Source organism: Chrysemys picta, chromosome 7 (assembly GCF_011386835.1).
Source record: "Chrysemys picta bellii isolate R12L10 chromosome 7, ASM1138683v2, whole genome shotgun sequence".
NCBI lineage: Eukaryota > Metazoa > Chordata > Testudines > Emydidae > Chrysemys > Chrysemys picta.
Window position 1 is genome coordinate 15,375,286 of NC_088797.1, and position 26,127 is coordinate 15,401,412.

Below are 26,127 nucleotides of genomic sequence, written 5' to 3' on the forward strand. Positions count from 1 at the left end.
ATATTTTTAAAAATCTTTTTGGAGTCTTCTGAGCAATGTTTTCCTTGCTGGTTTCTCCCCCCGCTCCTTTTCTTTTTGGATCAACACTGATTTCTCCCCACATTTACCAAGTTTTATATGACTAGTTTTTATCTAATTTCAAGATATTCCATCCCCAAAACCTGACAATGTCAAACACACCTCAGGAAGTAACATTTGTTAGTTAACTCTTGATGAGGACCTGTTTTTATTGTTCCTACAAAAAGTGGTTATTTTAAAAATGAGTAAATGGATAGCAGATTTAAATACAAATTACATAATTAGAATCCGGAGTATTTTTCCATACCTAGATTTAAAAACAGGCTGTGTGTATTATATTTTATGTTTTTGTTTTGCTTCTCTAGTGAGCCTTTTGTCCAAGGACAAGTGCAGTATAGTCTAAATATCGGACAGTGCTGTCTCTCTGGAAGAATACATCCTGCATTTGTAGAGAAATGTTGGACTCTATAAACTAACATCTTTCTCATCTCTAACTTATATGATCTATATTATTGGACTTCAGGCCTGATTTTTGATGTGGCCTACTGACCTCCCAAAAGCCCTTGGTTTTGCATGACTGTCCCACTTTGACCTACAAAATCCCATCCACATTGAAGAATGTCCTGTCCTATGGGGCCGAGCTCAGCTCCTTAATTGAAGGCATAGTGACCTGGCCTGTTGCCTGGGGTTGCAGCTCTGATCACTCAAATGTGGGTGATCAGGCCAAATTCGAATGAGTGGGACTGCAACCCATGCAGTGGGGTCAGGTGGCAATGTCCAGAGCAGGGATTTGAGGCTGCCAACCCTGCAGGAGCTGTGGCTGCAGAGTAATTGGGGGGCAGGCTTGCTCTGCCACTCCTCCCCGACAAGACTTCCCAGCCCCCTGGGTCAGTATCCCACTGTCCACACTGGGAGCATCAGCCATTCTGCTTTAGCCACTTGATAGGTGGGGAGGTTAGCGGCTTCCTTAAAAAACTGTGAAGCGCTCCTTTCTGGGAGTTAAGGAACCTAGCGGGAGTCGGTCGCATGAGAGCAACTTGCAGCATTGTGGCGTAACTGCACCTGCAAAATCGATGCGGTTTTTACCCAGATACAGCTTCCATCCTTGAAAACAAACTTGGCGAGAGGCCCAGCAATGTAGTAACGAGCCCACCACAAGCCAGCCAGGGGCCCCACAGCTACTCGCCATGGTGCACAATATGTTTGGGCCCTTCACAACCGGACTGGAGGCTGCTGATTATTGGAGAGAAGCCAAGACTCTAACTCCCCAGATCGCCCCCCGCCGTGGGCAGCAGCCCGGGGCAGGGCGAGCTAGGGAGGGAGCGGACTATGCCAGCAGCCCGGCCCCCAACTCGAGCGAGGAGCCAGAGTAGAGAAGTGAGCTTGTTGCTCTGCTCTGCACGCTGGAGCTGCTGCCAGGCTGCACCCCAGAAGTGGTTGCATGTCCAGGAGGGAGGGATGGAGTGATGCTTGGGGACAGTTTGTACAGTGATTGCAATTCTTCAACCCTCGCTTCTCCGCCGCGCAGGGCCAGCACGCCGGGGGGGGGGGGCGGCTCCCGTTACTGGCCCCCCCCCGCTAGCGCTCCGCCATTGGCGGGCAGCTCCCTGCGTACACCCCTCGGTCGCAGCTTGCCACGACAGCTCGCCGCCCTAGGCCCCGCCCAGCGGCGCTTTACGTGCGTGCGGCCGCATTCTCAGAGTGGGGCAAGGCCTTTCCTTTTGATTGACATCCCGCGGCAGCCTATGAGCGAAGAGGGCTGCCCCAGGCGAAGGACGTAGAGGGCGAAGCTGACCAACCGGGACCCGGCACGGGACTGCCTTATTTACTCTCGTGTCACACTCTGTCCGGTCCCTTAAAGGGCCCGCCGGCTGGTTGTTGTGCTGCAGGGGGGAGTCGGGGTTCGCCTTTGGCTGGCTGGCGGCGGCGGGGTCCCTTTAAATTATGAGCGTGGGCAGCGCGCGACCATGCAATGGCGGTCGCTGGTGCTGGGCCTGCTGCTGCTGAGGCTGGGGCTCCACGGGCTGCTGTGGTTGGTGTCCGCGCTGGGGCCCGGCCTGGGCTTCCACCAGCGCTTCCCCTTCGCCCTCCCGCCGCGCGGGGCCGCCGACCCGCCCTGGCTGCGGGCCGCCGGCGGGGAGCCGCGGGCCGCCGGGCGCTGCGGGCGCGCCCACTGGGGCTGTCTGCTCCAGGGCGGCGGCTGCGGCCCGGCCGGGGGCGATGAGTACGAGAAGCGCTACAGCGGCGCCTTCCCCCCGCAGCTGCGGGCCCAGCTCCGCGACGCGGCCCGCGGCATGTTCGTCTTCGGCTACGACAACTACATGCGGCACGCGTTCCCGCAGGACGAGCTGAACCCCGTGCACTGCCGCGGCCGGGGCCCCGACCGCGCCGACCCGTGAGTGGCGGGGCTGGGGGGCGAGGAGAGGGGAGTGGCAGGATGGGGGGGGTTGGTGAGGAGGTGGGGGGGGGCTTTAAAATGGGGGTAGGTGAGGGAAGAGAGGGACTGGGGGGGCTGGCAGGATGAGGGGTTGGTGAGGTGGGGGAGTTAAAATGGGGGTAGGGGAGGAAGAGGGGGACTAGGGTGAGAGGGGGCTGGCAGGCTGGGGGCTTGGTGAGGAGTTGGGGGGGTTAAAATGGGGGTAGGGGAGGAAGAGGGGGACTAGGGTGGGAGGGGGCTGGCAGGATGGGGGCTTGGTGAGGAGGTGGGGGGGGCTTTAAAATGGGAGTAGAGGGTGGGAGGGGCTGGTTGGTGGCCGTTTGGTGGAGGCAAGGGGGCTGTTAAGATGGGGGTTGGGGAAGAGAGAAGATGTGGTTGGGGGGGGCAGGGTGGGAGGGGGTTTGGTGAGGAGCAGGGGGCTGTCAAGATGGCGGCTTAGGGGAGGGAAAGGAGGGCTGGGGGTTGGCAGGTGGGGCTTTGGGGAGCAGAGAAGCATGTCTAGAGGTGGGGGAGGGAGGAGAGCTGCTTGGAGAGATCTGGCCATGGATTCCTGGTTCATTTCCCTGATCCTTGGTGGGTGTGGCTGCCTAGGGCCCAGCTGGGTCATGCACCCCCTCTGCCCCAACCATGCAGAGCCCAAGGATACTGTCATTTTTACATGGTGCTTTTTGCATTGAAGAGTTACAGTCACTTTACAAACTGTTTCCAAGAATCACTTCATCCCTCCTGGACATGCAGTCACCTCTGGGATGCAGCATGGCAGCAGCTCCAGAGTGCAGAGTAGCGCAACAAGCTCACTTCTCTACTATGGCTCCTTGCTCTAGTTGCACCTATCAGTAACTGGTGAAGAGCATTCTCTATTTCTCTGAATTTCTTCATATTCTTATTGTTGCTCTAATATGTATGTTCCTATTGTGGTATCTCTGTCTCTCCTAGTGTATATCTATAAATGAAGACGTGTACAGTAGCAGCCTGCCAGCCTCTGTAGTTTAACTAGAAGCCCCAATAACTCCAGGAAGTGTTTAGTGTTAAACCAGTCGAAGTCCAAGGCCACCCTCCCCTTGACACCTACAGGTTGTTCAGGAGGTGAGCATTAATTCTGTCCCATCTATTTTAAAACATAGTTGTAATCAGATAATTGATTGTAGAAATTGAAGTTGGCAGTGCAGAGAAGTGAAGTATCTAGCTCCTAAACTTTTATAGGGAATTGTGTGCGACTTGCATTGACTTTCATGGGCATAGGACAGCTAAATCTCCTCATAATGCTTTTAAATTCTAGGATTATGCCTCGAGTCACATATGTTTAGCTTCCTCTAAGAAAACACAGCAAGCATTGCTATAACTGCCAAAGAGCAAACTGTAACTTTTAAAAATCTTGTGTCCAGTCAAGTTATGATAAATGGCATCTTTTCAGCTTCGTATTTCACTTCTCCACTCAGTACCATGTTAGACTGTTAAAGAGCAATAATTCAGTAAGATAGAAAAATACTTCTTGGGTCAGAAATTACCTGGTTCTTTACTTCTGGTTTACATTACCTTTGTGTGTATGGAAGGGAGCATATCACTTGATGATTACATGTTCTGTTCATTCCCACTGGGGCACTTAGCATTGGTCATTATTGGAAGACAGGATACTGGGCAAGATGGACCTTTTGGTCTGACCCAGTATGGTCGTTCTTATGTACTAGTGAGGTTTGGTTAGCCTGTTTTTACGGCTAGTGACTTGGACAATAATTTCCTTCTTTTAATGTAGCTGAATGAACTTGTATATGTGGTCTGGATAAAGAATCCTCAATGAATCCAAATAGAATTATATCATGGCCCAGGTATCTTGTGATATGTGTAGAGAACTGGCTTGGCTTTGAGCATTGTTTCTACTCTCAGATGTGTGCTTGTAAGGAAATTATTAGTTTTTGCAAGCAGAATGGAAGCACTTTAGTAGCACTAACTGGTAATACTGCAAATGCTTAATGTTGTTGAGTCAACATTATAGATGTTATTGTTTTGGTTCCCATAGCAGCAGCCTTAAAAAAGTGAAATTTATTTTTAAATTAAATGTGTAGCTTTCATGCTGTAAATGGCAAATTCTGTTTTTGTTTGGGGGTTGTTTTTTTTTGGTGTTTGTTTTAAATCCCACTGACTTCAGTGAGGTTGAATTCAGAATGAGTGCACAATTTGATCTATTGGATCTGAAGTGAGGCAAGTATACTACCAGGAAGGATTTTAAAAAAATAAAAATAAAATCCTCTCCTCCTGTACAGAGGTCTGTAGTCTCCTATTTGATACTGCATTTTAGTAGCATCGAGTGTTTAAACAAACATGAAGGTAAAGCCACAGGAAGCACTTGGGTACATGTACGTTATTTAGTGACTGTTAATCTTTGTACATTTTGAAGCTGAAAGTAGGGGTTTTTGTGCAGTAAATCTGTACTTGCTAATATATATATTTGGATATTTTTAACTTACTGGCACACTGCCCAGAGACATTTGGCCAACTTAAAAAAAAAATCATAAAAAAGGTCAACCTGTTGTGTAAATTGCAGAGCAAAATATTCAACATCCCCTCTCTCTGTATAATAACCAAATCAACCTTATACAAAACTATATAAAAGCTCTTAGCTTTTGTCTTGAAGGATGGCAGAGGCACAGGCCATCAGTGGATTATCCCAGAGAGCCACTTCAGCAAATACCTTAAAAACATAAACCTAGGCCATTGCTTAGAATTGCCACTGAATTCTAGCTTTGAGAAATGAGAACAAGTTAACATTCTCTCATTCTAGAGAGAGCTGTTTTCAATCAGACATATTTTTCTTTAGAAATAGCTATTCACTGATGGCAGAAGAGAGCTAAAACAGCTGTCCTATAAAATGTACATAGAATATTTAGGACTGCCCAGGGCGAGAATCATGTTCAGATTTCAGAAAATTTGTGCTGATAGTAAAACATCTATGGCTGTCTTGTTACTGTTGCTATTACTACTTCAGAGATCCTCTCCGGATGAAGGAAAGCCTCTGTTCACCTGGTTAACCAGCTTTGTGCAGGTTCCTTTCTGGTACTTTTGTAGTTCTCAGCTCATAGATGTTGGCATGCCTGTATGCTCTCTTGTATGCACGACAAATAGCAAATGTGTGCAATGTGCTCTGTAAAGTCTCAGTTCCTACTGTTTATTTAAAACCCTTGAATAATGCCATACTCTGTAGATTAGCTGCCTGATCGAAAGCCCATTGAAGTCTGAACTCTTAAGAATTGTAGTCTTTTAAAAAGAAAGCTGGTAAATTTTTAAAGGAACAACTTTAGAGACTTGTCATTCTTTATAATGAATAAAGACACATTTGTCGTTGCAACAGATATACATTTACCCAAACAACTTAATTTCAACTGTGTGTGTTACCTGTTTACATGTTAGAGGTTTTACTACTATAACAGGCTTGTTTTTAATTCTTCTTAATCACATAAGCTGAATGCTTGATCTCCAATGCAATACATCCCTACCCCCACGCCCACTTTTTTATTTAAAATAACAATTCCAGATTTGTTAAAGATGTAACAAATGTGCCATAGTTTATGGTTCTGCTCACAATGTCTTACATACAGTCTATGCAGAAAGTATCTTTTCTTTTATAAGAAAACAATTGATGAAGTGTATGTTTAAAAAAAGTCAGTTTGGTCTTTTATTAAAATAAATATGAAATATTCTCACCTGCCCCTCTACCTGGCTGTCACAAGCAAGCTACTTTTTATAGGTGTAACAGTTAAGTGAAATGGATGACTGCAACAAACTAATCCAGTCGCCCATATTTATTTTGATAGAACAAACAATTCAATGTGAAAAGGCTGTACAATGAATACGCTATTTAAAAAAAAAAAAAAGACATCTACACTTGAAGTCAATAGAGAAGATGGAAGTGACATGCTAGACTTGAAAAACAGTTTGAACTCCACCATGCCTTTCTCTAAGCCCTTGGCAAAAAAAATAAAATAAATGGGAGGGGGAGAGGGGTTGAGTACTTCACTGTATTGTAGCCTGGAGAGAGCCTAGGCTACAATAATGCATCAGAAGCACCTTCAAATGTATCCGCTTGAGTCCTGAAGAGGAGTAAGAGGCCTTTGTAACCTGTTGAAAAGTACTTTTTTGCCAGTCAAGACAGGGTCATAGGGCTCAATTTTACCCCCATGGGAATCCAAAGCAAACTCCTTAGCAGCATCAGACCCTTTCACTCCCCCCAAGTAATGTCTTATATGCCTGGAAATAATTAAATACCCAAATACATATGATAGTACTTAGATTGGCAGCTTATTCTTAGACTTTATAACAGAGGGTGTTGCCTGGTTAATTTTTTTAAGATTTATCTTTTAGTATGGTGATTGTAAATAGACAGAACTATCATGTAACATTTAACTGTATTTGTTTCAGTTCAAATCTGAATATCAATGATGTCTTGGGAAACTACTCTCTAACTCTGATTGATGCACTGGATACCCTAGCGGTGAGTTGTCAAAATACAAAAGTATATATCTTCAAATTCGTAGCAGGAGGTAAGAATCCACAAGTTGCAGTGGCTTAAGTATTTTCCAAGAGGACATGGATGGTGACTAGAGTTGCTTTTTTGGGGGAGGAGAGGAAGGCAAGTGGCAGTGGGGAGACGCTAGCCACTCATTATGGTAAAGGCTAAAGGAGATAAAACCGAGAATCTTTAAGATCTTGTCCAGGCCTCAGTTGTTGATTGTGTTAGAGGTAATCTTTGATAGCAATAGTTCTATAAAGCATTCTCAAGCTGTGCAGACACTGTACATATGTTAAATGGACAAAGCTCTAGAATTTTTGAAATTGCAGTTCTTTGAATCAATCTAAGTAGATAGAAATCACCAGGAGAGAAAAGGGTAGCCTAGGAAATTGAAAAGAACAAACTGAATTTTGCAAATTGAGTTAAATGCGTTTTAATGCATCTGGATAGTATTGTCAGTGATGAGTCTCTTTGCTAATTAAATAACCTGATGGCAGTGTCTTAACTGGGGTCAGAGGGACTGCCTGAAAAAGAGTAAAATCAGTCGGGGAGGAGGCTTGAGGGGAGTGGGAGACTCAAGACACTCTTGGAATACATGGTTCTTTCTCTTCCTGGCTTGGTTCCTTCACTATCCCAAGCTCCTGGCTCTTGTGGCTGTAATAAGTTTGGATCACTTTTTGTAAGTCTCCTCTTTCATTGACTCGTATATCAGGCCGACTCTACCCTTCAAAGTTAGCTCAATGTAACTATGCTGTGCAGGGGTGTGAAAAATCCAGAATTCTTCTGTCAATCTAGTTGACCTCTTGGAAACAGGAAAACCCCGTCCATTGCTGTAGAAAGCATCTATGCTGTGGTGCTACAGTGCTGTTGCTGCGCTGCAGTATGACCCACAATGTAGACATGGCCTCATTCTATACCTGCTTCAATGTAACAAACATGGTTACATGTTGCCCACTTTTGAGTACCCCACCCCTCCTTTGCTTAAATATAATACTGATTGTGTTCTGGGTACTTTCTTGAACAACAGGCTACACTTTTACATGGTAGGCTTTTTCTCTTAACCAAAATTTTATATTTACCTCTGTGAAGTGTTTTCAAACTTTATGAAGTCCTGAGTACAGAAGGAAGAGTACTTTCCCTATATGATACAATTATAAACAGCCTTTCCATAGTCTCATTTTTTGCATTGTAAGATCAGTTTTTGTTTTGTTTTTGTTTTTAAACTGGATGCTTCAGTCAGATAATTACCATTTGTCCACAGCTATTGGATGGACAATGTCTTCTGTAAATGAATTCTGCAGTTGTATATTTTTCTTCTACATCCTGTCTTTCCTGAAAGATCACAATGTATTTTTGCAAACTAAAGCACTTCCTCATCACTAAAATGGATCTGTATCTCTGTGGTGAAAAGCTGCAGCTGTCTGATGGAGCACAGCAATGATTTACAGAACTTAAAGCAGGAAATGAGGGGGAAAATGTTTTTAACTGAAATGGTAGAGGGGACCTTAAAATGCATGTACCCCAAGCTTGAATCCAGCTTTCAAAAAAAATGAATGTTGATATATCTGATCTTTGGTTTTAAAAAAGAAAGTGTTATGTTATATTTAATGGCCACAGGTCCACTTGTATTTTTAGTTTCCTCTCGTACAGCAGTATACTGCTGTTCAGGGCCACACTAGAGCATTGGCTCAATACTGGTAGAAGAGTGCCACCTACTGAATATCCACTGCTTCTTGCATAGCATCTGTAGGCTGTTTTCCTGTTGAGGTCTTCAAACAAGAACTAAACCTGCTTAACTTGAAATACCATTTTACACCCTTATTCACAAGACTCGGCTTTCTTCTGAAATTGAAACCTTTTCCTTTAGGAGGTTCTTGCAGACAGAGACTTCCTCAATGCACAGCTACAAGCCAGCCTCCTTTTGCAGTAGCAGCTCTCATTCTGAATACTGGCTAGCCCCGCTGTAACTCACTCATTGTGCCCTCATGCTATTCTTAAAGGGGCAGCTCCCATTCTCTTATTACATAATTTAGTTCACCGTTAACAAATATAAATCAGAACGACTACTAAACACAAACCTTATTAATCTGTTTCTAAAACATCTATTCCAAGGGCCTCACAATCACAACACAAGGTGGCACAGCTGCTAAAATAGATCCCATGTCACTGTCACAACACTAATGCAGCTGTGTTAATAAAGTGGAGTATTGATGTCCCTTTCCTCATCCTGCTAGTGTTTTGCAGTAGCCTCTGGTGGCAGCTTTACTATATTAAAAATGCAGTTGCTGCAGTCTACAATACTTGTAAGACAGATTTTCTGTGTCCTTAATCAAACAAGCCTTTGGTTGTCAGCACCTTTTTACTTGGTCAAGAACACCCCAAATAATGAATTGGGTACTGCCCTAACAGAACCTGTGACACTCCTTCCTTTTTTAAAGGGGCAGGTTCTATAGCTACATGTGGAAAGCTGAAAATTAAGTGGGGGAGGGAGGAAAACAAGCTATGTTTATCTTCATAGAAAACAAGCTCTGAGCTGGACTTGAGGCTTCATGGAAGGGCTGAATTCACCTCTCACCCTGGAATACAGCTGGAGTAACTTCCATGATGTTAATGGAGTTCCATCAGTGTAAAACCAGTGTGAGAATTTGATTTTAAAACTCTTGGTGTCAGTATACATGGTTGTGGCGGAAATAACTTTATTTTGTATATTTTGTCGTCTCTTGAGCTTCTACAGGAAATGTGGCTGTTTTTATGTTTCCCTCTATATAGAAAAAATTCCTTTAACTTCCTGTCACTAATGTTGTTGAAACAAGCAATATAACTACATCTCCTTGCAGGTGTTGTTAGTACGGACCTTGCTAGCATTGGGTAAAGTTAGCTAAGCATTGCTTTGTTTCCCCCGGTATTATGCAAATTGTAAGAAATGCAAACAGATCTTTAAAAACTAAACTGAAGGCATATGAGTATCAACACATACTAGCGTAAATAAACAAAACAGTGTAGTAAATATACAAGGCAAGAAAGGGCTGACTTGTCGATTTTAGATGTTTTTATTATCTTGTGCTGTGTGAGGTGACTCAGAATGCTGTTTTGACTGAGGTGGGGGGAAGTAAGTGTATTATTTAAAAAGGGCAAAATGTATTGTAGCAGTTCTAGATACCCTTCTGTACTTCCACTACAACTACTTAGTGAAGTATTCTTGGCTTGTGTAGTGGAATAAGTTTCCAAAAAGTGCTGTACAGGGGAAAGGGGGACAAGTTAGTGTTTATAAATAGAAACACTGACTAGGAATATCAAAGCCACCATTCTCTACCCAGATGACACATTTGTGGCTTAAAATAAAAACTGCATTAATTCTTTTTTCCTCTGTGCAATAACCTGATTGACCTCTCTATGTTCTTTAATATTTTTCTTTTATGTTAAAGGTAATGGGAAATTCTTCAGAGTTCCAGAAAGCGGTGAAGTTAGTGATTGACACAGTCTCATTCGACAAAGATTCTACAGTCCAAGTCTTTGAGGCAACAATCAGGTATGTGGTCATAAATATCTGACTAAATAACGGAGGTTTTACGTGTGTGGGAATGATTCAGAGAGGTTTCTTTGCTCAAAAAGAAACTTACTGGTCTAAAAAACTTCATTGCTTCCTAATTGTTCACTAGGTATCGTTAGTCTGAGTGACTAGAAGGTGTACTCAGTGAACTATCTCTCAAGTGCCACTATTGTTTCTTTTTGTTAAGTGTCAAGGTTAAAACAAAAGGCAAGTGTGCTATGGAGATCATTTTTAAGGTAGTCTTTCTTTTAAATTTTCTTCGTATTGAATCATTCTTAATGCTGCTTGCTCAGTCATTTCAAACTGCAAGACAGTATTTGGACAGCCGCACACTTTTTTTGGAGAGTTTATTCAGGGTATTGATATAAAATATGTTGTTGTGCTCACTAAAAAGGGGCTCCTGTCAATATATTGTAGACAGGCTTTGCATAACTGAAATCCCCACATCAAAGTAACACTCCAGTATAACTGAAGTTCAGCAGTGCCATTCACTGCAATCTATAATCTGCAAACCATGCAAATGAAAAGAAAAATAATTTCCCAATCTTAGAATTCCTCTCCTCTCCTCTCCTTTCTTTTCTTCTCCCAGACATTTGAAGAATATGTGCTGTGCAGGATGTCCTAAATATCACTTTATTTAGCCTAGTTGGGACCAACGCATTGATATTGACTATCTTACCAAAATCCATTTTTATTCTGATTTTGTGTCTAACTGGTATTTCAGGAAAGGTCTCATATGGGTTAAATTTGGATATTTTTGTCCTCATTTATTGTTCCGTTACAATCTCATTTTATTGTGTCTTATCTCGAGTTAATTAACATCGTGGGAAGACACATTCTGCTCTCTAACCTGCTTTTAAAAAGTCTTTTAAAATTTTTTTTATGTGGTTCATAGCCCTGTTTCATTTGATCTTGCAGATGTTGACACTGTATCAAGGTGGAGCTGTACTAATAAGAGCAAAAGTCCCTACCTAATCAAATCCTGAGGGAGGGAGTTATAGGGCTCTTTCCAAGGGTGCAAGCTCTCCATTCATTGTGCTTGGTCTGTGAATCCCAAATGAGTCTCTGCAGCCCAGGACTGAAGTTATTCGTTTTGCCTTCTGCACTGTATACTTTGACTTTAATGGTGCAGGAATGAGGGGAGCAAGGGTGGGTTGTGTGTATGTGTGTGAGAGAGAAAGGATGCCACCTTCTTCCCCCAACTCATTACAGCTTTACAGTGGGTTATGTCCTCTCTGAATCACTCCTCTTTTTCAACGTATGTAATAGTCCTTCACTGCCTGACTGGCTCATTTTTGAGGCTTATTAAAAGGCACTGTGTGCCAAGATTCTTTATAAGTGTTCTCACAGTTGAACTAAATCTGTTCGTATAGTAAAACTAAAGAGAAAATTTGCGTATTGTGAATGGAGATGTTGAGATAACTGCATCCAGTCTTAGCTGTCTTATTGAATTTCAGTTTATGATAGGACCTAACCTTCAGACCGATGGAGTTTTACCAGGTTTGCTCAGTGTTCTTTTGTAGCATTAGGTATTGGCCACACTGCAAGAGGCAGGATATTAGAGTTCATATTGCAAATTCTGTGGATTTTTTTTTAAGGTTCTGCAATCTCTCTTCCAATAGGGTTTTGGGAAGTCTGCTTTCTGCCCACATAATAATTACAGATACCAAGCAACCCTTTGGTGACATGACCATTAAAGATTATGATGATGAACTCTTACATATGGCTCGTGACCTGGCAGTGAGGCTGCTACCTGCCTTTGAGAACACCAAAACTGGAATTCCGTATCCTCGGGTAGGTGTGATACAATCTGTATTGATATACGGAGGTAACTTCCTTATGCTTGTCTTTGTAAGGAAATGCAAAGTAGTGAAATCTTTCTTTTATCTAAAAGGTACAGCTGTGGGCATCAAATGTGACTTACTGTATTTTCCAGTACTATGCAGACTTGTTTAGAGCCCACTTTTCCACTCTGTAGATGCCAGGCTAAAGATTAAAAACTTAACATCTCTGATATGCCTAAACTTTTTTTGTTCAGAGAATGTAGAGTAGGTAGTTATATTCTCCTTTACTCTAGCCAAACTGTACAGACTTATTTCGAACTCTTCGTCATTACTCACGGTGCTATGTGTTGACTTTAAAGTACTGTATACATTAAATATCTTAATTTAGAAGGTTCCAACTAAAATTAACTGTTACCATGCAGGGAGGCATGTCTGTAGAGTTACTTCAGTAGCATCAGTGAATTAATACCAAAATAGTGCACATCCAGAATAGAAGCATGGACACTAGTTTAAATTATTATGTATTATATCAGCACTCTAAAATGAGAGGTAACGCATGGCAGCTGGCTTACCACTGACATTTACTTTTTTATATATATGACTTAAATGAACTTTGCTGAGTTAGAAAAATCTGCTTACCTATGGCAAGTTGAAAGCCATCAACATCTGCAGAATCCAAGCTTTTGCTTAAAATGTTTCTAGTCTTTAGTGTTGCAAAAGAAACATTCCAATGTTGAATAGTAAATCGATGCAGTCTCTTTTTCCTGAGTCTGCAAATTGACTTCTTTGCCAGGTTCATCTCTTTGAAACTGGGGTGGAGGCTAAGGAAGGAACAGGAAAAACGCTGATTTTTTTTTTTTTTGTGTGTGTGAAAACCTTCCTCCCACGTTTTGGCCAACTATATAGCGGTTCAAAACTTTCTGAATATTGACATTCTTAAAATCCTGGAGCAAGGGAAGAATTCTTATTACACTTTTTCCAACCAGGTCTATTGTCCGTTTTCAATTTCACTGGAGAGCCTGTCTAACAAGTGTCTTGTTAGTTTTTGCTGTTCGGAACATTGTGGGCAGTAATGAAATTGACAAGGATTTGGGACCATTTCACTCGGATGGGTTGCTCTTGGAGAAAGTCCAATGCATCCATATAGTTCTGTTCAAGAGCTGCCCCAGGGGAAGCACTCAAGTGAAGGCTGGGAGAGGAGAGGAGAAGAGTAGAGGAGATACCCCTTGAGTCTCCACCACCATCATGGCAGCCAGGAAATGAGGGCGTGGGGGTAGGAACTGAAGATCGCACAGGTCAATTTATCTTGTGATGGACCTGTAAGAAAAGGTGACCTGAAGACAAGAAAGGTTTAATGAGTCGGACATAAGCAAGAGGTTTGTGGGGGTTATTGCCAGTTAACTTATGTTCACACATCATTAAATTAATATTACTGAATAAAAACGGTTGTTTCTTTACAATTAGAGTGTGTGCACGCATATGGCAGGTCAGTTGTCTTTCATTCTGGCTATTAAGCTTTATCCTTGGGCTCACAGGTATCAAGTAAATTTTTCAAGGCCTGGAATTTAGTGCTTGTGAACAGTGCTGCACTGACTCCTTTGCAGAATGAACGCAGTATGGTGGGTAGCAGGAGTCCAGGCTTACCCCATAGTGCCCTCTAACTAATGGGAAATAATTCTTATAGGGCAGAGATAGCAATCCTGTCTTGATGGCCATTTATTTCTTGGCTATCTTGTGCAGATAAAACTGTACGCCATTGGTGAGGGCCTCTTGCAGCTGCTGAAGATCTAAGTTATCTCTGCACTGAGATTCCTTATTCGAGTGTGAAGGCAGAATATTTCTTTAAATGTGCAGAATTATGAGATTCCCACTAAACACTGTTGAGAATGAGAACATTATCTCTGCCATAAAGTAGTAATGGACTTAAATGTGGATTCTGCAGAAAGATTTTTTTTTTTTTAATTGTGAAAGATGCATAGCATCTCATAGCAGAAGATTAGCTCATCATTTAGGTAATTGTTTCTAGCTACAATGTTGCAGTTTCAGAATGGATCACCTATTCTGCAGATGAAATGTGGTGTCCTACCTCAGTCTTCTTTATTGGGATGTATTTCTCTTCTTCACAACAACCAAGTGAATTTTAAAGGATTATTGTAATTACTTTTTGAGCTGTTATGTTTGCATCCACTGTATGTAGTGTGGACGTAGACATAACAATATATTTTATATGTAGTATAAAGAGATTGCCAGTGTCCTTTCATTCCTGGGAACAAGTTGAGGTGCACAGAAGAGGAAAGCTGTAATTCACAGTTTACAAACCTCAATGCACAAAATTAAGCACCTGAATTTCATAGGTGCTGAGCACTTGCAGTTTAGTAATTGTATGCTTAGCACTTCTGAAAATCAGGGGCTGTTTACTTAGGCATATAAATCCTACTTAGACATCTAATTTCAGGGACCGAAGTTTGAATTCCGATTGCAATACATTCAGCTCTGGCTCCAATTGGTGGGAAGTTAATCTCTTCTCACTATATGTAACTAATGCGCACTCCATTAAAAAGCCTGGCATCTATAATACAGCTAAGAGTGGAACTTAGAATATTGTAGCACTCGTTGCTTGACATGTTGAGCAACTGAAGCTCCTGTATCTGTTTCACAGGTGAATCTAAAGACGGGAGTCCCTCCTGACAGCAATAATGAGACCTGTACTGCAGGCGCTGGCTCTTTGTTGGTGGAGTTTGGCATTCTTAGCCGGCTGCTTGGAGATTCCACGTTTGAATGGGTGGCACGGCGAGCTGTTAAAGCACTGTGGAGTCTTAGGAGCAACGACACTGGACTATTAGGTAGTCAATGCTCCCATGTGCTTTCCAGATGTCTTAGTCACTTCAGTCAGAACAGGATGTATTAACTGTCTTGTCTCCCGTCCTTCTATTTTTAGATTCCCGACTTCCTGCACAGTAGTGCTTCACACATTCTCCAGTATATAAAGGGCACCACTTATCTTCTATCTGACTTTGATATTGTGGGCTCTCTACATATGTACGCTTGTTATCTGTCTGTGATGTTCTGTGGATGTACAGGGAAAGCATCATAGAGATCCAGGACACAAACCCCTGATGGTTGGATTTTTCCAAAAAAACCACAATTGTGAAATCAATTTCTGAGTATGGCACAAACTTGAAGTTCCTACATATGTAGGCTCCATTAACATAAATTAAAATAGCATGTGAGTAAAGGCTGCAGGATAGGACCGTTAGTTTTTGAATAACTGCATGAGAGTACTAAGCTTAATTCGTTCCTTGAGCAAACAAGCATTAACTTTTTGACAATACTTTTTCCTTATAGTTATTTTGTAACTCGAATATGTGCAGATCAAGAATTGGAACTTTAAAAATGAGTTGTCACCTGTGCTTCAACTAAAATATCCACCAGGAAATGTTTTAGACATAAATCTTTGTCTTTCTGTCTGTCTATCCCTGAAGGAAATGTCGTGAATATTCAAACTGGCCATTGGGTTGGAAAGCAAAGTGGCTTAGGAGCAGGTTTGGATTCATTCTATGAGTATCTATTGAAGTCTTACATCCTTTTTGGAAAAAAGGAAGACCTAGAGATGTTCAATGATGCATATCGAAGTATTCAGAACTACTTAAGAAGAGGGTATGTTTCCCACAGCTATGATTTTCTTAAACTTACAAACGCTCCAGTGCTGGGTGATGAGTTGTATAGTATCAGCTGCTCTCTTTGGAGAAGCTGTGCTCTCAAACAATTTTTCCTTGATGGAATTATCTGACCACTGTTGTTTGAAATTTGCACCAATAGTACTCCTACATAGATCAGTTGATGGGGGAGAGAAGAGAAATGGTAAATCACTGTACATTTAAACCAGTATTTATTACTTGGGACAGTAGTAAAAAAAGACAGACCATCTCAGAGGGAGGGAAGGGTGTGTGAGTGCGTGCGAGAGAGAGAAACAGTACTATACATGCTTGTTTAGGGCCCAATCTTACCCTTCTTGTGTCAGTGGTAAGACTCCCGTTGATGTCTGTGAGAGTAGGATTAGGCTCTGAATTTATATAAATAATGAATATTATATGGGATTAACCCTGTTTTCCTAATGACTTATAATAGCATAGGCTCAAAAAAATATAGTATCCCCACATCTGTAGAATTCACAGTTTGTGATAGTTGTAAGTTATGGCAATGTTGTAAGAATTTAGCATTAAAATGCCTTGTGCTCTCCTGAAAATGAAACGTTCATGTGTTATGGTTGCTTTTCAGACGGGAAGCCTGTAATGAAGGTGAAGGAGACCCTCCTCTTTATGTTAACGTAAATATGTTCAGTGGACAGCTGATGAACACCTGGATTGATTCTCTGCAAGCCTTTTTTCCTGGGCTACAGGTAATCTCAATTTTCAGTCTTTTGGAGACTAGGTAGTAGGGTGGGTTGGTTTATTAGAGATGTTCGTTTTAATGTTAGTTCTGGCCACAAGTGAGAGTCTGAACCACAGGTGCCAGTTTCTTCCTTTCCCTAGGGGTGCTCAACGCCCGCTCAGCCCCTGTCCCGCCCCCCACTCCTCCTGCATGCCGCAAAACAGCTGATCTACGGCGGGCGGAAGGAGGAGGGGTTGATAATTGGGGCTGATCATTGGGGCCACCGGTGGGCAGGAGGCACTGGCGAGATAGTGGGGAGCTCACTGCCAGTGGGTGCTAAACACCCACTCATTTTTTTTCCATGGGTGCTCCAGGACTGGAGCACCCACGGAGTTGGCGCCTTTGGTCCGACCATATCCTGGAGTCCCCTGCAAACCCAGCAACCAGTTTGTCATGGCTGACTGTCTGCAAAAGAGAGGGCCAAGACTAGATAGCGGGGTAACTCTGCCTAAGACTGAACCTAAGACTGAACTCAGCAAAGCGGTGCTGAGAAACTTGGCCTGCACTTCACTAGACGTAAACTAGTCCCCAGTTTTCAAGAATTAATTCTGATGCTAATCTTACCATTTAGCGATCTGTGATGTGTTGATATAATCTCCCTAATGCCAATGTTTCTGGTGTGAATGAACTAACAGTATGATTCTGCTTTTATTCGGGCCTCTTCCCTCTTGAGGCGTATGTTACATCTGGGCATCCAATGCAATATGTGGGATGAAAAGTGAATTACTGTCTCTGCGTTGTGTTAGCATAGTGTTTCTTACATGCACATGTTTATCGTTGTTAATTATTTCTAGGTTTTAATAGGAGATGTGGAAGATGCTATTTGTCTCCATGCCTTCTATTATGCCATATGGAAACGATATGGAGCTCTTCCAGAGAGGTACAACTGGCAATTACAGGCACCAGATGTCCTCTTCTATCCACTGAGGCCAGAGTTGGTGGAATCTACCTATCTTCTTTACCAGGTACTTCTCATTCTTTAAGAATATGGCCTATATAAGTGTTGTGGTTTCAGAATGCACCTCTGCTTTTTCTGTTATGTACTTGGTCATGGTCAGGCAGCAAACCTCATGCCAGTCCATCAAAAATATTTTTTATATAGAAAGTCTCCCTAGCGAACTGTGTTTTAGACATGTAAAACAGTATGTGCTGCTTGCTTTGAACAGACGCTATACTATAAGTCGTCTCTAACACACTCAAAATGCCTTCTTTCAGATGTGTCACGTAGCAGGTCCTTGAACAAATACTTATATGGCAGAATTAATATTTAAACTTAGTGTGGCAGCTGTTACAGTGGAAACAGGATCTGTGCAAAGGCATGTAACCACCTCTCTCTCAGGTTCACCTGGCACAGTTTGATTTAGTCCAAAGGCAGCCATAATACTTTTTTTAAACCATCAGCTTCTCTCTGCCAGAAAACCAACAAAGATTCCTGCATCTGTTCTCTTCCAGAGGGCAGGCCCAACAGGACCTTTCCACTGGGGCAAGTTATGAAAAGCGCCAGGAAACAGTGGGGGCACTGAATAGTTTGTCTAAAAATGGCTATCTTGAGAATGTGTTCCAATAAACCCCCACCATAATAAATACCAGCTTGACAATATTTTGAATTCCTGACTTTTTTCTTTCTTTCTTTTCTTTCTCTACCCAGGCCACAAAGAATCCTTTTTACCTTCATGTAGGCATGGATATTCTTCAGAGTCTGGAAAAATATACAAAAGTCAAGTCAGTTTTCAAAGTCCTTACCCTTCTGTCCACTGTCAATGTGTATTTGTTTGTTAAAGACTTTAAATGATCTGAAAATGTAAAGAGGTGATAAATATTTTTTTCAGAAAGATGACAAAGTACTTAAAAGTTACATTTAATAATAAATTCTGGAGGTTTCTTATCTGAGTCAGCATATACATGTGATGTAACTGGCTTGTCTTCAGGTAGAAATCTGCATCTTCAACTGGGAAGGAATATTCAGAGTGCTTTTTTGAATGTTTTCTAAATGTATTTATTTTTTTAAACAAAAGATCCTTTCAGTAATGTCTTTTTATCTTGATACTATTTTTCCAGAGAATTGGGTCAGTTTTTGGCAAAAGGGAGAAAACTGACTTGCTTATATTCTCTTAAGAGGAATATTCCTCACCTCAGACCAATCTCTAGTTTAAGTTTGGACTTAATCAAAATTTAGGGGTTCTCTGATCTGACATTTTGGTTTGAGACTACCTCCTTATCAAAACAAAAGTTACTCTTAAATGGTGCCATTGATGTTCGAGTATGGGCTTGGTACCTATTTTACTAATGTTATTGCAGGTCTCCTACAGGAAACTTGAGGTAATATGGTTTTAGACCTATCTGCTAAAATAAATACAGTGATTCCAAATAAAACACTCTGAAATGTAGCTTCTCTGTGTTGCAAAATGACCCTAGATTATCTTTCACTTGCACATTTTAAGGCACAGAATTTGTTTTTATTACTTTTCAACAGTCATCCAGCAACCAAATATTTGTTCAAGACTTGTGAAATATAACTGCAGCAAGAGTACTAGGCTGGATGACAACTGCCTTTATGTATTCCTAATGATACCCCAAGTTGTGGCTATAAGGAAGACCAAGAGACTGTTGGCAGCCCTCCTCAGTTTCCCAGAGAAGTTGTTAAACTGTGAAGGCAGAGATCAGGACTCTGTATGGTCATTCTCTGACCAATCTGGATTCTTGCTATAAATCTATTGTATTGCACTGGTTATCCCAATACATTTGTTTTAGGCTAGTACTGTATAACAAAATGTGTGGCTTAGTTCACAAATAACAGTAGTGGTATAAACCTCTATCTTTTTAAAGTGTGAGATGTCTCATCTTACTTTAATTTTAACTTTAACTTCAACCCATGCTTGGCATTTGGTCTGAATGAAGTTAGGAATGTGACTTAAATGTCAAATAGGGTGGAAATAAATCCAAACTAAATTTAATTTTAGATGTGGCTATGCTACATTGCATCATGTCATAGAGAAGTCAAAAGAGGACCGGATGGAGAGCTTCTTTCTCAGTGAAACATGTAAATATTTGTATCTGGTATGTATTTACGTCTATCACAATCACCAAAACACTCGGGAACTTTATATTACAAGGAAGAAGCTTTCTTGTAGGGACTGCAGGCAAGCAACAATAATAATCGTAGAAATGCAGGGCTGGAAGGGCCCTTAAGAGGTCATGAAACCCATCCCCCCTCCTCCATCCCTTGTTGAGGCAGGATTTAAGTATTCCTGGACCAGTGGTCACCAAGCAGTCGATTGTGATCAACTGGTTGATCCTAGAAGATTTCCCAGTTGGTTGTGATCTCTGGCAGTGCAGTGTGGCTGCCGCTAAGGCAGTCTCCCTACCCTGGCCCTATGCTGCTCCCAGAAGTGACCAGCGTGGCCCCAGGGGTGGGAGGCGGCCGGGAGAGCTGCGGGGGTGGTACTTCCAGAGAGGGGCAGTGTGTGGAGCCACTTACCCCCCACACTCCTCCCAGGGGACGCAGGGGCGCGTTGCTCCCTTCTGGAAGTGGTGTGGGGCCAGGATAGGCAGGGAGCCTGCCTTAGCCTCGCTGCACCTGCCATCGACCGGGAGTTGCTGGAAGTGAGTGCTGACCAGCAGGAGGCCACACCCCAGCTCTGATCCCCCTCCCAGAGCCAGCATCCCAAGCCCCACTCTGAGCCCCCTCCTGGAGCCTGCACCCCATAACCCCTCCTGCACCCCAACACACTGCCCCAGTCCAGAGCTCCCTCCTGCACCCAGACTTCCTCCTAGAACTTGCACCACTCACCCCCTCCTGCATCCCAACCCCCTGCTCCAGGCTCAGCCCAGAGCACCCCCCCCCCCCCCGCGAACCCCTTGGGGCCCTAACCCAGAGCCCGCACCCTCTCCTAAACCCCAACCTCCTACTCCAGCATGGTGAAAGTGAGTGAGGGTGCAGGGAGGGGGATGGAGTGAGTGGGGGCGGCTTTGGGAGTGTGGGGGTGGGGCACGGAGTAGATCCTGGGTTGCCTTACATTCAATAAATGATCTTGGTCATAAAAAGGTTGGAGACCACTGTCCTAGACCATCCCTGACAGGTGCTTGCCTAACCTGTTCTTAAGAATGTCCAGTGACATAGATTGCACAGTGCTGGCGGGGAAGGGAAAGGCTGGCTGCCATAATGATTCATGTTATAAATTTTTGAATTCCTCAGAAAAATATCTTTTGTCTGTACACTTCATGTAAGCACGTAAATTAGTGCAAAATGAGTGCTTAGAGTATTCAGCTCTCGTACTGAGTAGTCATCTTCTAACTACCACCGTTTGCACTCTGCTTTTAGAATTACAAACAACCCCCACCCTAAAATTATAGTTTCCTTTTACTCTAATGGAAATGTGTGCCTCCAATCTCAAAAAATGTGACAAGATTGTTTGGTGTACTGACTTGTTTGGTGTCATGTTGAATTAGTGCGCATGCATTTGATGAATGTTCTGGTAACAAACATGAGTTTCATTAGATGGATAGCGTCATGCTTTATCTCTTTCCCTTGCCTCTTGTTTAGTTGTTTGATGAAGAGAATCCAGTGCACAAATCTGGAAATAAATATATGTTTACTACTGAGGGGCACATTGTGTCTGTGGATAAACGTTTTCGTGACTCGCTATGGCAAGATACCTTCCCTGAAGAAGAGGAAAGGAATACCGAAAAACTGAAGCCTAACGAATTAAAAGCCATGAACTCCAGTTCTAACGTAAGCAGTATATAAAGTGTCTCTGGCTGTGTGGTTGGAGAAAGGGGTGGTGGAATATTACGCCTTGACAGATGAGGGAGAAGAAAGCAACTTTGAAGTGGTAACTAATGAACTTTGTGCAGCAAACTTGTATTCAGATATTTTAAAAATACTGAACATCTCAAGACTTTTGAAAATTAGAGAGAATGCGTATCTGAATGGGTCTGGATGGCTTGGAATACTGGTAATGGCACAACCTGTCAGATCCTAGGTCCCTTGCTCTGACTGTCCTCTTTCATAGTAATTGAAAATAATTGTCACCTGATTGTTGGGGGATGTGCACAGAGTAAATTGGTGTCCTCCATTCATTCCTAGAGGTCAGCTCTGTACATTGCCCAACTACCAGCTCAGACTCAGACTTTAAAGCCAGAAGGGACCATCCTGATAGTCTAGTCTGACGTCCTGCACGTTGCAGGCCACAGAACCTCACCCACCCACTCCTGTAATAGACCCCTAATCTCGGACTGAGTTACTGAAGTCCTCCAGTCACGATTTAAAGACTTTAAATGGTGGATTCTCTGTAACTTGCTCTAGTTTAAACTTGCAAGTGACCTGTGCTCCTCCATACTGCAACATGTGAAAAACTCCAAACACAAACCAAGAGAACACGACTTGTTGTGAAGTTTGCCTAAGACCAAATGTGCGGGGTACTAATCAGGGTTCAGAAGGGCGGGAGAGTGAGGACCCAAACACTACCAGGCCCAGCAGTACTTACTGCCAGGAGTAATCCTGTTGGACAGTGAGACCATTGCATATGGTGCTAAGCTCTACACTTGGTCGTGTTTGCAGGATCAGTGCCTGAGATTGTAACACTGCAGTACAGAGAATGTACATGATTGATTATACAGAGTTTTGAATTTTATTGTTTGTTGCTTTGTTCACAGTGCAATAGGGTTCCTGATGAGAGAAGATACTTGTTGCCGCTGAAGAGTATTTACATGAGACAGATTGATCAGATGGTGGGTTTGATCTGAATTTGTTCTTCAGAGTAATGCTTCATAATATGCAAGGAGGAAAGTGGACTCTGATTCTGATACAGATATCTACAACTGTACACCTGTGATGCGTCCCTACATATACTTAGTCACTTAAATAGCCACTATGTTTCTTAAGGATTTAACTATAAACTGAGAGTGAGATCTTGATAGAGTTTAATAGTCTTCAAAATGAAATGTAGTAAAGCAATGGGAACTCTAAATACAATTTGAACAGAGTTCTGTCCTGATAAAAGTTCATACAGCAAACCTTGTATTGCAGATGAAGTCCGGATAATCTGGGAGTACAATTTTTTTTTTTTTTATTTAAAAAAGCAATTGGCATGTGCCATGAAAATAATTTTGCTACCTTTTTGTAGCTGTATTGTAAATGATGTTCCTTTGGAAAAAGTTTAGTATCGAAGTTGAAAATGTTTTGGCGTTTTGATGGCAAGGAAAGGGAATGTGCAATTTTATCACCAAATTTAATCATTTGGATTGTTCTGACTAGCAATAACAATGCTATTTGTTCCTCAGGTAGAAATATTTGTAGTGGATTTTGGTTGAAACAGGGTTGTGTTTAGAATAACAGCTTTGAGAGGCAACTCCTAGTCATAAAAGAAAAGTTCTCGGTACAGGCATGAGATGTTTAAAGCAGTGTTCTTAACATGAATTGCACATTCACAAAAGCATACTAGCTATAGAAACCAATAATTTAAGAACAAGGTGCCTTTGTAGGGGAAATGCACAAGCCACTCTGAACTCTCTGAGCTGCTCACCTTGTATTGCTTAGCTGAACAGATGTTCAAAATATTCTTTAGATTATTTCTGTCATGTACCTAATCTCTAATGCCTTTTGTAAAGAGATCCTGAAGAAGTATACAATTATCTGACAATATGAAAACAAAGTAATTATATTGTTGGTAGTGCTTTTGGGGTTAGTGCCTTAAGCTTACCTTCCCTCATGAAAAAAACTGAGCTTTTCTTTGAGAATATATTTGTGTTAAATGGAGTCAGTTACTTTTGGAGTGCCTTGGTCATACAATGTTGAGTCCCAAAGAAACTGAAGTTGGTATTTTAAATACTGGAAGGATGTTGCCTCTTAGGCATATCCCAAAGAATGTTGGATTCTTTATATCTTTTTTTTTCTGTGAATTCAGTCCAATATTGTACTGTACATGCTGATGGGTGTTGCCATGGTTGAGGAATTCATACAGAGCCTACAGCATGCTGAGATCCCTCTATCGAAAACGGTAGCAGTGGAGTGCGTTCACCAACTTTCAGGAAGTACACCAGCATTTCACAGGTCAGGCCCATAGTGGCTAGTAACTCAATCTTCCCCTGTGAAAGTCCCTTTTGTGCCTCAATGATGAGCTGCGGGGGGGGAGAATGGAAAACTGGCTGGTTGCCACCTGCCCCTCAGCTGCACCAAGTGCAGCTCAGGCATGCTTGAGGATGACTGTGTGAATACTTGGGAAGAAAGCAAGTGAATTTGGGACAGTATGTCATGAAGGAGGAAAAAAAATCCCTTCAACTGAGACTGAAACACAACTTATTTTAAGGGTTACTATTTTTAGTGCTTCTCATCAGTTAAATCTATATTTTAAAATCTCTTTTAGGCTGCAGTTAGTGTATTCAGCTACCACATTGTTTCTTACTTATAGAGCTAAAACTTCAATAGGAATTTCAAAGTAACAGAGCCAAACTTAATGTGTGTGTATATACAGATCATCTTAGTCTTATGACAGAAATCAAGTTATTCATAAGCCATATGTTGCTTTCATAAAACATTTATAACAAACGTGATGAAGTCCATGTATATGAGGCGCATGCTTAACTTGGTATACAGATGCATCTCAGGGACCTCCAACTAGACTTTTCTGTTCTGGCTAACAGATTTATCATGTATTCAGGAAACAAAATCTTGTCTTCCTATTTTTACCTGGTAACTTTTGCGAATGGGGGAGGAGAGGGAGACTTATGACAGGTAGCAGCTGTAAAGTTCCCAAAACATGTGTATGAGGGTCTGGTGCCTTTTTGAAGTTAGATGCATCCTGAGCTATATAGTATTTTTTCTTAATTATGGGTTTCAAAACTATTACTAGAATATTTCATAGTCACTTCAGTGCCTATTTTAAAGCAAAACATGCTTCCAAGGTGTTGTGATCCAAAGATGTATTAGGGGAATGCGGGTGATACAATGAGCCTCAATTGCTAATTTAAGTGCAAAGGGTATATGGAAGAAGCCTATTCTGTCTGCTGGGGAAGGCATAAAGCAAAAATATCCGGGCATTCCAAAATGCTGCTACCTGGGCCAGACCTCTTACTAGCCGGTGATTTGAAGTGAGAAACTTTAATAAAGTTAGTAATGTGAAAAGAAACCTACATAGGGCCTCCAAAACTTGCAGCTTACAATCTATTGTAAGCAATTAGTTCATGCCAACAGGTGTCCTGGTGACTACTTCTGGTGACAGCAAAACCTCCCCGATCCTCAGTTAAGCCCTTTGAACACGCATTATATGCCCTACTACTTACAGTAGTGTTTGTGCCTTCTGAAAAATTGAGCTGAAATGCAAGTTCCAGTTGGGGGGTTAAGTAAAAGTATATGTTAAATTTGGGTAATTCTCAAAGGAACAGTTGGTTTAACCAGGCTGTACAATTTTTATTTTTCTCAAGTTTTTAATTTTAGGATTACACTTTTCATTTTTATGTGGATTGCCAAAATTAGACTGACCTTCTTTAATTGCGGAATTGGTACAGTATGGGCAGAGGCAGTGCAGGCGTCTCTGCTCTGTCCAGCTGGTGTGCCTCAGCCTTGTATTAGATGAATACATTACATCTAGTATGGAGAAGAGTTGACTCTCCATGACTTTTCAGTGCAGATCACTAGCCGTGACGCCAAATGGGATGTAGTCACCTGTCTGCTAGAAACAGGGCTGACATCACCAATTTGCTTTTCATAATCACCTAATAGCCATCTTCCCATAGTAATAAACTTGGGTTACTATGGTACTGGATTTAATCTGGTGACCTGAAGGTGAAAGACACAGTGTCCTCAAATGATCCAATTTTTCCTTCTCCCTGCACCCCCCTTCTTAAAAGTATTTTTGAAATAAAACATTGCAAAACAAAGGCCACATCTTATGTTTAGGGCACTAGTGTGAAAATCTATTTTTAATTAAGTATTAGAGCCAAGTTGAAAATACTGCTGGGATGACTTGCTGATACTTGTAATGTTGTACGTCTCAGTGTAATGTGCAATATAATTTTTCTAATTAAAATTGCATTGTATGTATATTTAATTGTTGTAAAATGTATTTAACTGGGGGAGGGGAAAGACTTGTAAAAGGACCAAATGTTCTTTTATAAATGTCCTAAGAAATTTTGTCAAAATTGCTTAAAGTAAGGTTTTACAAATTTGTATTAAAAGGCTATCTTTGACTTTTCTGTTTTTTTTTTCTTTTCCTTTGAAGAGGGAAGGGGGATGTAAGAGGTTTTAACAGTGTAACTTTGGGAGTCCCATGGTGCAGTTTGTAGATTACACATCTTCATTTCTTTCATGGACTATGTAGTCTGCACATTTCCCCTCCACCCACCCCGGTACACCTTCCAAAAGTCTGTCTTAGTTGTTGGCTGAGAAGGCTGGACTAGGTTATGA

The 26,127-nt window shown here is 42.0% G+C and overlaps 1 protein-coding gene across 3 annotated transcripts; it reads left to right on the forward strand.

Moving 5' to 3' along the window:
* Positions 1-1,827: 1,827 nt before the first annotated feature.
* EDEM1 (ER degradation enhancing alpha-mannosidase like protein 1) lies at positions 1,828-25,910 on the forward strand. Of its 3 annotated transcripts, none has more exons than XM_065552927.1 (12): positions 1,828-2,413; positions 6,869-6,941; positions 10,385-10,488; positions 12,108-12,303; positions 14,953-15,136; positions 15,776-15,950; positions 16,572-16,692; positions 17,519-17,689; positions 18,373-18,446; positions 19,685-19,781; positions 21,268-21,456; positions 22,380-25,910. In XM_065552927.1, the coding sequence occupies exons 1-12, from the start codon at positions 1,986-1,988 to the stop codon at positions 22,467-22,469; spliced, it is 1,902 nt and encodes a 633-aa protein (XP_065408999.1). In that variant the 5' UTR covers positions 1,828-1,985; the 3' UTR covers positions 22,470-25,910. The 3 variants fall into 3 exon arrangements, with proteins under 3 accessions (XP_065408999.1, XP_005288571.3, XP_065409000.1); XM_005288514.5 differs by having other exon boundaries at positions 1,832-2,413; positions 12,132-12,303; XM_065552928.1 differs by lacking the exon at positions 1,828-2,413 and adding an exon at positions 3,553-4,809.
* The last annotated feature ends 217 nt before the right edge of the window (positions 25,911-26,127 follow it).